This window comes from Formica exsecta, unplaced genomic scaffold (genome assembly GCF_003651465.1).
Source record: "Formica exsecta isolate Colony F162 unplaced genomic scaffold, ASM365146v1 scaffold218, whole genome shotgun sequence".
NCBI lineage: Eukaryota > Metazoa > Arthropoda > Insecta > Hymenoptera > Formicidae > Formica > Formica exsecta.
The window spans coordinates 1,651,788-1,664,073 of NW_021849477.1; the positions used below are offsets into that span (position 1 = coordinate 1,651,788).

Here is a 12,286-nt window from a genome sequence, read left to right on the forward strand (position 1 = left end):
TCCGTTCGGTCCAATTTCTCCAGAGGTTGGCTCGACAAGCCATAGTGATTTTTTTTTACGCTAAGCAATAATAATAAGATAATTTTGGAATGTAACTTTTCTCGTATTTTTTGTATATTCTATAAACTCATTGTTTAAAGCAATTTATTCGAAAAATATTTACTGATGTTAATTTGAATTGCGCTGGTATCGGCGAGTCGTTAATTATGCGAAAATTCATGATTTTATTTTGAAGCACTTGTATCTCCCCAAAATTGAGACAAGTGGGTTGCGCAGATACTACTGGTCCCTGACCAGTACATATAATCGTACAAGATGTAACTGGAGCCTCTTCGCCCATTGTCAACATACTGAAATAAAAAAAAGTACAATAAAGTTTTTAAATAAGAAATAACAGTATATAAACGTCTTAAAAAAACTTAGAATTATTTTTCTTATCTTTTTAAATTAGAAAATTATTCTTTCTAACTTTTATATTTCAAAAATTATTATATTGATTATTGTACTTTAATGTAGTTGTTTGTTTGCCCAGAACTTTGGTGATGATAGTAGTGTCAATCGTTTTCGATTGTCGTGCTTTCAAAAAACCTTGGTAGGATGACAGTGAATATACTATGGGTATATTCTCGGATATCTAAAGAATAAAATTAGCTTACAATAGCTACATTATTTAATAACATGTTCTTTGTATGCTGAACAAAACAGTGTGCTGTTGCTAAGTTTATCTTCCAAAATTAGTTTAACAATTACCGCCTGCGGTATTATATAGAAATATCCATCCAAGTCAGAGTTATTCTCTACGTTAATAGAACGAGCGTAAGGGAAGTTGATGAAAGAAAATCTAATAGAAATCTCCGTGGGTTTAATAGATAGAGAGGGAATAGCACCACAAAACGAGATCGGTAGTATTACTGGATCCGAATCCGAATCCCACATGTCGACTCGAATATTCAAACGTCCATTTCGAACAATATTCGCTGTATATGTCACCTATATTTTAATATAAAATCATAAAACAGTCTACGTTAATTATTTAATTTAGAAAGAATTAAAAAATAATCAAGATAGTATTGATTAGCTTTTTACTTGCAAATTGTTATAAGCTACATATTTAAGATTGGAAAGTGGGGATTAGATTTTCATTCTTGCAAATTGTTATAAGCTACATGTTCGAAGACATTATGTAGTTTACCCTTAGTTTAAGCGAACTGTGCGCCTGTACCACTCCTTTTTGTGGAGTTATTATAAACTCGCGAGGATTAGTTGGAAAACTTAGTTTCGCTTCAGATACCGCAAACTCTTTGTGAGTCAGAGATGTCTGATCTCCATCTTCCATTACTGTTACGCTAAACGAAACCGGAACCAAGGATAAATTACGAAGATTTACTTCTTGTTTTTTGCTAAACCCTGCAAATATGTGCGTAAAACTGCAATTTTTTATTGAACTGCATTAATTATGACAAGCATACCTAAGGCAGTTGCGCCGAAATCAAGACTACTCTTGTCAAAATATAATGTTGGGCATACGATGCATCCTCTATAAATAAAAAAATTTATATATTTACATTTATATAAAATTTATGTAACAATTGTTCAATATAAATATCGTACTTGATATGCAAAGATAATACTTCCAAACTCTCTTTAACGACAAAGTCGATTCTTTCTACAAAGTCTCCTTTTCGATTTGAAGAAAATGATAAATTAAATGATTTATACTCGTCTGGTTTCAATGTTAGAGCGTACGGAGTAATATTAATTGTGCCACCAAAATCTGTCGGTCTTGCTTTATAAATCAGCGTACCACAAATGTGCCCTTTATTTGCCGCTACAATCTGGAATATAAATAATTCAAGTTCATATAATTTATCATGCAACGTATTTATGTGCATTTCTACGAACAGAAGAGAAATAATTTCTAATAGTATAAATTTTCGATAAATAAATTTGTCAGATAATTCTAATAATGTCGACTATAACATTTTAAAAATTCAATAAAAATACATTTTTTATAAAGTTTGTATTAAATGCAAATTGTAAATTTTTTATATGTAAATAAATTCATTGGACTACCTCGTAATTGTGCACAGAACACAGGAAAATATTCTGAACATCGATAGTAATCACATTGAGATGGAAAACTGGTCCCTTGCCTGTTCCATGGAGACTACCATTAAAACGAAAAATTAATGAGAAAATTCTGAGACAAAAGAAATTTTTCGAAAATAATGTTATACTAGTTCTTTTTGTAACCTCAGGGCTATTCTGTCCTCGCGACCTGTTACTTCAAGATAAGCAACGCTCGATATCTCGCCTACTTCCATGGCTCGAAAAAACACTGTAATATCTGCGGAAGATTGAGGCCAAATTTCGCCTTTCTGAAAAATACATTAAGACATTAAAAAGGATATTAAAACCAGATGTGATTAAGTATAAATTCAAAACTATAATATTTTCTATAGAATCTTTATATTTATTTAAATATTTCTTTTGTCTAAATATTTTATAATAAATATTAGTTAAAAATATTCTTAAAAAAATATTATACATCATTTTTTTAACTTAAGATAACTTAAATTATGTTTAATAAATAAAAAGAAAAAGAAATTTAAAATTTAAGAAATGTTTTTGGCATATACTTTCAATGATATAATTGGTAACAATATGTAAACAAAAAAATAAACAAGAGAATTATTGATAATTAGGACATACAGCGTTATTAAATTGCAAGAGCTACGAAAATTATCACAAAAGATCACCTCAGGCATAAGAAGAAAGGACATATGATTGTAGTAGAAATTCTCATTCATCAAGGAAGCAATCTCGTCCGCGTAAATCCGCTGGCAGATAAGTTCGTGAATATCTGGCAGGCAAATATTGTAATGAACGAGACTGACACAACGCACCATCTCCATATTATGCACCAGTTGAAATAATGTTTTGTATCTGCCACGAAAAATCAAAAAATCGCAAAAATAGATATAAAAAGCTTTAGGCGAAAAAATAATTGTTTATGCTTACTCTTCCTTTCGTTGTATATCAGCATGCCTGTCTTTAAAACGCATCCATTGGAATTTCACGACATAGTCGCTTCTATTGTGAATCGTCAGGAGTTTGCTTCTAGATAAACCTAAATAAGTGTTTTCCATTCTGACACTACCTCTATCAATTCGAATCGTGCAGTTTATTGCTAAGCTTTGTAATGTTAAGCAAAGTTTCTCCCCTGCAATAATTTATATATGTGTTACATAAATTCATGTTTTTTTATGAAAAAGTTAATTTTATTAACATGTAAAATTACTATTGTTAAATTCAATATTAATTCTCTTTCTTTTTTTTTTACACAGTTAATTGCTTGTCAATACCTGATTCATAATTAAGAAAAAGATTTGCTTTGAATTCGCCAGATTTCTCGGATAAAAAGTTTGCAGTAAGTTGCATAGTTTCTTCTTCCTCTAATATGCCTTTTGACGGTTCGACGGAAAAACTTGGACTATAACGAAGTATATTCATGAATTATATTATATATATACAGATTCAAATATAAATCACATATATAAATTACTCTTCCGTATAATTATTTATTTTGTTTAAGGCATTTTAGAAAAATTATGAGATATTATTTAAAAATCTCTTGAAAAAAACTTTGTTATAAAATTGTTTAACCAAATATAACACATACTTATCGGAGTAAAAATTGAAGATTGCCGGCATATCTCCTACATTGCGTACTAAAATAGTTTTTGAGGAGGGAATTTTCACCGCGGTGGCTGGTATTTCGATCCGATCAGGAATATCTAGAATAGGTCTCGGACCGATAGCTAAAATAGTATTAACTTGACCTGCATTATTCCGCGTTAAGTGAACGTATATTTAATAATTGCATTGTATATATAATAATTATATGTATAATAAACGTAATTTACTCACCAATTACCGGCACTTCAAAGATTTCGGTATCGTTGATAAACTCGACACGATACTCGTAGTCTCGTTTCTCTGCCGGGTTGAACCTGACGTTATAAACGTGAACGAGTCCTGGCGCTACCATAGTGCTATAATTCGATCCGTGATATTCCACGGAAAAGAAGGGATCGGGGTTGCGCGAGATCTTTAGGTGTCGCGACATCTGCGACGTGACATTTAAAAAGGGAGATTCGGGGTTAAACTCGTGAATATTGTATAGCTTGAAGCATAATACATGATTTGAATTGTGTATTGTGTATTAAAATTTTAGAGTAGAACTTACTTTTGTCACGTTCCGAATTGTGAGCATCATATTGTATACATTGCCAGGAACGAATTGTTGAAAGAGAACAATGCTAGGTGTAGCCTTGAAGTATTGGCTTTCGCAATTGTCGTATAAATGCCGTACGTTTATACTGCGACCTGGTTTTAATAAATAATCGACCCTCTCTTGAGCGCTCATTAGCATCTGTTTGATGTATTCCGAGGGAATCATGTCATACTGCAAAAACATTAATGAAATTGATAAACATTGCAGATTTGAGACTCTCTCTATATATAAACTATTCTACATTTGAAACTAACTTCTTGTTCTCTCTGATCGCATGATTTTATATCGGTTAAAACCATGAGTATCTTCGTAGAATTATGTATGATTGGGTAACATGTAGTCAGACTTCTCTTTTTCTCATCCATTCTTTATATTAATATTCTATGAAGATGTTATATTTAGTTTGTTATTACTTTTCTCTTTCTTTTCCCTGAATAAAGATTTTATTTATTGCTAATTGTAATTAAAATAATCGGTTATATTATTAATCAAGATATTATTGATACGCACTGAAAATAGTAGAATACACTACTGCATCTGATATCTAAAATTGATAATCGATTTGTCGATTTGATTATTTTGTCAGCCTCATTTATAGGATTGAAAAAATAACATGTATAAAAATAATATATATCGAAGCACATCGAACATATAAGTTTTTTTTTTTGTATGGATTTATATGGAATATAATTTAATAGTAATATCAAACAGACAGAGATGTAATAAAATAAAATTATGCTAAAAAATTATAAAAATATAAAATAAATATAAAATAAATTATAAAATTATATAAAAACATCATAAGAACGAAAAATAGAAAGAAATACAATTTTCTTAAGCATAATCTGGATTTTTTATTTCAATTTATTTAATAAAATGAGAAATATTTTTTTCCGTGTTATATAATTAACAGATTTTATTTCCATTTTGAAACTATGCGTTCTAAATTATTGATTCCATATGTAACAAGGCGATACAATCGGCATAAGGTTATAAGGCGGTGGACAAGGGTTCTGTTGATTTATGTATATCGATGAAGAACCGCAGGGATGGGACGAGCACTTCCCATTACGTGCACGGTTTTTTAAACAACATGGCATGTAGCAACGAGGCGAAGGATTGCATGGCATCTTCGACACGCAGCAAGGATCGCAGATTCTTTTTGTACAACACATCCCCGGACAGGGTCCTAAGGGACATCCTAAAGGGGGACAGCTCACGTTGCACATTTCGGGCTCGGGTTTTCTGGCAAAACAAAACAGAAGGAACATTCTGTGAATGTCTGTCTATTTTATGAATATCATAATAAATCTTATTTTAAATAGAAAATCTTATTTGATTGAATATTCTATTAATAAATTATTAATTTCAGCAAACTATATATAAATATAAGTAAAAGTTGCAAATATATATATATATATACTTACAAACATTCTATTTCGCATATAATATTATACATTTCATTCATAAAATCTCGCCTCTGTTTGCCCATGTTAAATATACTTGTTAAATTTTGTATAAATTTTAGTACCGGAAAATATCTTATGCACCGAAACTTGAAAGATAAATATTGACAAATTGTTTCCTGTCACGCTTAATAATCGATTTCGTATTGTATTGCTTACTTCGCACTATTATTTATCTAATTAAATTAACATATGAGTTCTATTTATCGATTTTTCCCCATGATAAAAATTACTTATTTTGTTAAATTTCTTACTTTACATGACATTAAAGAGAAAGAAAGAGACAATAATAAATTTATTACTGCAATAAATTGTTTTGACATTTTAGATATTTATTTATTACATTTTCAAAAATTGTGAACATTTCTCGATAGTATTTTGTGTTTGAAATATACATAACACAATATATCAAAAATTAGAATGTCCACGCACATAAAATATATATAATAAATAAAATTTTAAAAATTAAAATTTGTTAAGTTGCAAGGTATATTCTTGTAATATTGACATAAAAAATACACATGATATAAAAAATAAACATGACATAAAAAATAAACACAACATAAAAAATAGCACACTTATTTTTGAATATTTTATCGTATGATGAATTCGCTATATCACTCACATAAATAACTTTGTTTTAATTAAATAATTTAAATATAGAAGTAGAATTATACAAATATATAAATTAAAAAATCATTTTAACTCTCTTGCGTTAGAATATGTGACGACTTAACTTTGCACTTTTATTATTTATCAAATTCGCTATTAGATGTGTAAAAGCGTAATAAAATATGCATAAAATATTACGTTTGACATATAAAATAAAGAGACATATAAAAAATAATTTCAAAAATTTGTGCATATTCAACGTTATAACGAGATACAGAATTATCTTTCGTAATTCTAACGCATGTGGAGTTAAAAATTGAACTCAATCTCGGTAAGATAAGATTCGGCGGCCAAATTAAAATATTCTCGGGGGTTGCAAATGTCTACTCGCGATTAATTTATTTGGTGAAATGGTGAGATTGTTAGGGGCGTATTCGGGCTTCCTGGCGAGGTACGTGATACCTCCGATGGTCCTTGTCTCGTGGATTTCCGGTTGGCCATAAACGTTCGTTCGCTGTATCGCTTGCATATCTACGCGCTTCGTCGCCCCTTCGGCATTCGATTTCTCACCGGTATCACCGCCGGCGCGATCGATTCTCATCGCGCCCGGTGCATCCGGTCGTTGCATGCTCACAACGTCGCCCTGGCCACTGTGACCGGCTAAATTCTGTCCGTTTAGATAGTATTGCTGCATCTGATGATAATGTTGAGGAGGAGCACTCGCGTTTTGGAAAACCGGGATATTGTCGCCGTGACGTCCCTGCGTTACAGGTACATTCTGTCGATCGTAAGGAATCGATCTCGCATCCTGCGTGTAGGAAACTGCGTGGTCTCGCGGTTGCCATCGCTGTTGATCGCTATTAATCGCTATCGCGCCGTTTTCCTTTTCGGCTTGCATACTGTAACAAATTCTTGCATTCTGCCTCTGTCGCGGATATTCTCTTATCCCGGGCTCATCGGCTCTCTTAGGTGGCATAATACATGGCACAGGATTATTAGGATTCCTTGTGTTCTCCAAACCGTTTGCCGAGATTTTTTTCTGAGACTGCGGGGTCATTTCTACGGATGGTCGCGGTTGCATATCTTCCGGAGTCTCGTTAGAATCTTGAGCACCATTCAATCTAATGACGGGTCTTTTCTTGGTAATATTGGCCATATATTCGAGACCTTTTCTACTCGACGGATTCTTCAGTGTTTCCAGCACCTTTTGTATAGTGTTTGGATCCTGCAAACCGTTATTCCGCTTCTGAGGACGAATCATTTCTTTGTACATCCGTATCTTTAACAAGCTAGAAGGTTCGGTAGGTCTTTTATTCTGCTCAAAACGTGCAAAGTCCATTGGCAGTCTCTGATTATCAATTGAATTTGATGAAGTTGGATTATGTTCTTTGTTTTGCCAAATTTTTTGTTGCTCAGGTTGCGAGTAATATGGATTATAACGCGTATTATATGGTATGTATTTGTTAAAAGTTGGATTTGCCTGATGATATATATTATTTAATGTATTTTGCTGATGACCATAAGGATAACTGGCTGTATAAGTTTGATGATCATTTTTATATGGCCAGTTGATCATCTGTTGCTGCCATTGATGAGGATTCATCTGAACGTACATCTGTTGAGGCAGACTAGCTTGATTGTTTATTTCTTGCTTTTTCTGTTGGCCATAATCTTGTTGTCGAGCAGTCACTGTTCTGTTAACTTCTTCCGGCGATTGACCGTCTGTTTGATATTGTTTCTTTTGATCTCTTTGCTGTGCCGTCAGTCTTTCAATCTCATTGTAAGATATTCGCGGTGGCGTAATGTGTATCATCCATTCTGGTTTTTCTTCCTTCTCTATTCTTCTTTGCACAAGTCGAATTTTTTTTACATCCGGAATATTTTCCTGTTGTTGAAATTGCGTGAGATAAACTAGATGCTTTTGTTGTTCGTTCAGCAATGCGTCAAATTGACGGCGCATGATCTCCTCAGGTATACCTTGTTGCCTCATGGTGGAAACTAGCAGCTCCTGATCGCGTATCATATCAGATGTGAATTGCAGTTTCTTTTTTCCATCATTTTGTTGACTGTGAGCTTCCGCGGCCGATTGTTGATTAGTAGATTTATGGTTCTGTGATGGATTAGATTGACCTTGGCTTTTAGAATCTTTTTGATTGAAATTAGTATCTTGATGATAATACTGCCATTTTTGCGGGGATTGTTGATGCAGATGTTGCTGATTTGGTGTTTGCATCCATCGATCATTTTGCGTCCATGCCGGTTGAAGATTGGCAGAATATCCAAGGTTATGGTTATGGATAGGCAACTTATGTTGTATTAATCTCATCTGATTTACTGTCATGTCTTGTGGCGAAGTCATTCCATATCCAGAAGTTTGTGTAGCAGATAATTGTTGATTATAATGACCATATAATCCTGAATTATTATGTAGATGTTGTCGCTGATCGAGTATTGGTGGTTGCACTTGATTGAGAGCTTGCGGCAACATTTGCTGATGATACGCGTTGTGCTGCGTTTGTTCATTTATTTGTTGAGAATTTTGCTGAAATGAACCATGCAACTGAGCATGATAGACATTTTGACAGTTACTGGCACATCGATCACTTAACGGCGGGTTTGCATCCTGTACCGCTGCTTGCTTCGGTTGTATAAACATTTGTTTATGATTAACTGCGTTTTGGCCGCCAATCGATTGCCTTTCGCATCCACTAACAAGAGCGGATGTTTCATTGCGATTTTGATCGGTAATTGCATGAGAATTACTCGAAGATTGTTGCATTTGCGACATTGTGACTTGCGTCGGAGTTGCAATGATTACCGGCTGATTAATCGTCGCGGATGGGTTTTGAAATGATCGATCACAGGCGACTGTTCCTTGGGACATGCTTGATACAAAAGGATGTCTTTCGGGAGACGCAATGGGTTGAGTGAGCAAGTTTTCAGAATGTGGTCTTGTTTCACAAATATGTTGATGGTTAGCTACAATCTGTTGCTGATCCGTATTGGATGTATCCTGCAGTTAAAAAAATGTAAATTGCACATTAATAAAAAAATTAATTATTCTATATTTCTACATAGAAGCAAAATCATATTTAATAATAATAATAATAATATTGAAAATATAGATCTCGTATCGTATTATATGTATATGTATGAACAAACATATATTAAGATATATATTTAATATGTATAAATATTTTTTACATAGTTTTTGATATACATATTATTAACTAATTTGATATATTTACATTTTTTCTATTTTTTACTAAAATAAATCACTTTAAATAATAATTAAAATGGTTGTATAAATTAATTTAAAATAAAAAAAAAAGAAATTTCTTTAAAATTTACTTTTGATTGTTGATATGACGATAATGTAGCAGGTATCGCGTCACCATGACCGTTGTTACTTCTGATAGAGGAACTCGCGAAGAAGGTGTCAGTTTCTTGAGGGTTTTGTCCGATTAAAGCGCCGTTTGGTTCGGGCAAGAACATTGGCTGATTGTCCAATTTCTTGATCTTTTCGGCAGGGAAACTTTTGAGTCGTGGAGAGGAAGCTAAATGTGTCTCCTTCGATCTGTCTCGAGAGCTAAATCTGGTTTTTGGAGGTTGCATCTCATCCGGTAGCATTCTTTTTTGATCGTTTTCTGATTTCGCGAAATTGTTTAACGAATGCGATTTGTCCAAGTTCTGTACAGACGGCGATTTTGTAGATCGCGAACTTTCTTGATGGCTTATATTGATAGTTCGTAAATTTGCTACGCTTGGATGTGCAGATAACTCTTTGTATTCAGAATTCTTCTCGATTGAGACTTTCCTGAAAAGGAATTTGTTAAATGGGAATTTACTGAATTTATTAATTTAACATATATTTTTCGAAATATTCTTACCTCTTTCTCATTATCGTTAATTTTGCTTATTGGGTAATGCGATACTTGCTGTCAAAAAATCATCGTTTAAACTTGATGAGGGAAATTCTCAGATCGGATTTTGCATTACCGCCGAAAGGAAATCGCGAGTTTTGACGTGTTAAGAAAAGAGGGACAAGTGCGTGACTAGTTACCATGGATATATATGTTTTGTGTGTATATCATAGCATATAATATATGTATATATATATTATATACATATAAAGTATACATGAATTATATATAGTGTAAATATATGTTTATATAAAGAAAGAGAGAGAGAAAGATTTTATTTGTTTATAATTAAAAGAAATATATTAGTATGTAGAATTAATTTTGTTTATATTTAATTTTATTTGTAAAATTGTACAAGAGAACGGCTGACTAACAGGGATAATACTAAATTGTAGAAAATATTCGAAGATATAAAAAATATTTATTTTCTTTATTCAGGGAAATTATGATGAGCATATATAATAAAATATATCAAAATTTGTGTAAATATAACATAAGAGTATATTTTTATATTTTAGTAACAATTACATTAGCTTTTTTTTACAATTTATAATACACATTGTAAAACAACATGTATATATATACATAGAAATTATAATATTTTATAATACACCAGAAAAAAAATATGAGTGTATAATTAGTTTGAATTTATCAGGAATCACAAAGTATATTACAATACAATACTCCATAATTTTAAATCTCATCACTGAAGCGTTTCGTGTAACAAGCTCGTATTTTTGCGTTTCCGTAGACTCATGACGCACCTTTGCATACAGTTGCATAATTATCAGTGACTTGCCAATTAGAACACTGTGTTCTAACAAGGGGGACAAGGTGCTGCAAAAAGAGAAAATTACATTAATATTAACAATAAATATTCTTCTAAAAAAAAAACATGGTAATAAACTTACGGCAAAGCATTCTGCAAGATGAAGGGCGCATGGCTGTTGGCTTTGGGCAAGGTGGAATGCAGGGGACGCAATCCGTTTTGCAAACGTAAAAGCAAGATGGCGGAGGGGGTGGTGAGGGCGGCAAATATGTCACTTCTAATTTCGGTGGATTGGACATGGGGCAGCTTGGACAAGGTGGCAGATAAACCTTTCAAAAATTCTTTCTTAGTTATTTTTTACTTTAAAAGAATAATAAAAATTAGCCCAAAATAATCGTGTATATCAATTTCAAAAAAATAATTAAAAAATTTGTATGTCATATATATATATATATATATATATATATATATATATATATATATATTTATTTATATACACCATAGACATACATATAGAATGGACTGAGCGTGGCGATAGACAAACACGCGCTCGTTGTAGAAAGGGAGATACTATATAGGAGGCCTATTTTGTTTTTTTTCCTAGCATCTCATTGGTGATTTTGTCTTTTTCCATATAGAAAATCACCAATGAGATGCTAGAAAAAGGGACAAACATAAGCCTCCCATATAGTACCTCTCTTTCTACAGCGGGCGCGCTTTTGTTTATCTCGCAATGCTCAATCCAGTCTATATATCTGTGGCTATACCCCAGGAACGCTGAGAACTAGGACTGATCTAGTGGATTCTAGGGAAATAACATTAGGCACGAAATTAATCTTTACTAGAGGGATTTTACTGGATGTTAATCATAGGGATATGAGCATGCGCAAATAGGTAGATTCTATTTTAAGGGTCTTCAACGTTTTCAAGCAGGGCAATTAGTTGATCTATATCCAAATTTCCGTCTAGAAAATCGGTAATAAGTCCAGCAATTAAAGTTAAGATTTGCTCGCGCATGCGACTTACTATGGCTTGAACTTGCTCATCAGTATATAAAGGTTTCATTATTCGAAAGTTAATTGAACATCTTGCATTGCTGATTGATTATGAATCTAAATATCTAGCGTATTCATCTATTTTTAAATGTTCTTCAGGCAATTGGTCTTTTAACTGAGAAATCGCGTCCGAGGGAGTTGTTTGATTTTCGTCGCGACAACTT

General features: G+C 32.6%; 3 protein-coding genes across 3 annotated transcripts in view; all 3 read right to left on the reverse strand.

Annotated features, from left to right (window-relative positions):
• Nucleotides 1–51: 51 nt before the first annotated feature.
• LOC115235320 (hydrocephalus-inducing protein-like) lies at nt 52–4,662 on the reverse strand. Its single transcript, XM_029807020.1, has 14 exons — nt 4,552–4,662; nt 4,250–4,468; nt 3,931–4,129; nt 3,683–3,842; nt 3,366–3,493; nt 3,022–3,223; nt 2,760–2,946; nt 2,254–2,378; nt 2,074–2,167; nt 1,612–1,835; nt 1,193–1,346; nt 751–990; nt 507–634; nt 52–350 (listed from the first exon to the last, which is right to left on the reverse strand). The coding sequence occupies exons 1-14, from the start codon at nt 4,660–4,662 to the stop codon at nt 128–130; spliced, it is 2,394 nt and encodes a 797-aa protein (XP_029662880.1). The 3' UTR covers nt 52–127.
• Nucleotides 4,663–6,730: 2,068 nt separating this feature from the next.
• LOC115235296 overlaps nt 6,731–12,286 on the reverse strand; it is a 14,336-nt gene continuing 8,780 nt past the window's right edge. Inside the window, exons 8-10 of the mRNA XM_029806966.1 lie at nt 10,983–11,135; nt 9,729–10,192; nt 6,731–9,396 (exon numbers count right to left, since the gene is read on the reverse strand). Coding sequence (XP_029662826.1) covers nt 6,731–9,396; nt 9,729–10,192; nt 10,983–11,135 — 3,283 coding nt within the window. The remainder of the gene's footprint in view (nt 9,397–9,728; nt 10,193–10,982; nt 11,136–12,286) is intronic.
• The window catches only part of LOC115235334 (late cornified envelope-like proline-rich protein 1), a 3,966-nt gene continuing 2,708 nt past the window's right edge, over nt 11,029–12,286 (reverse strand). The window contains exons 3-4 of the mRNA XM_029807039.1: nt 11,210–11,396; nt 11,029–11,135 (exon numbers count right to left, since the gene is read on the reverse strand). Of these exons, the coding sequence (XP_029662899.1) occupies nt 11,116–11,135; nt 11,210–11,396 (207 nt within the window). The 3' untranslated portion in view covers nt 11,029–11,115. The remainder of the gene's footprint in view (nt 11,136–11,209; nt 11,397–12,286) is intronic.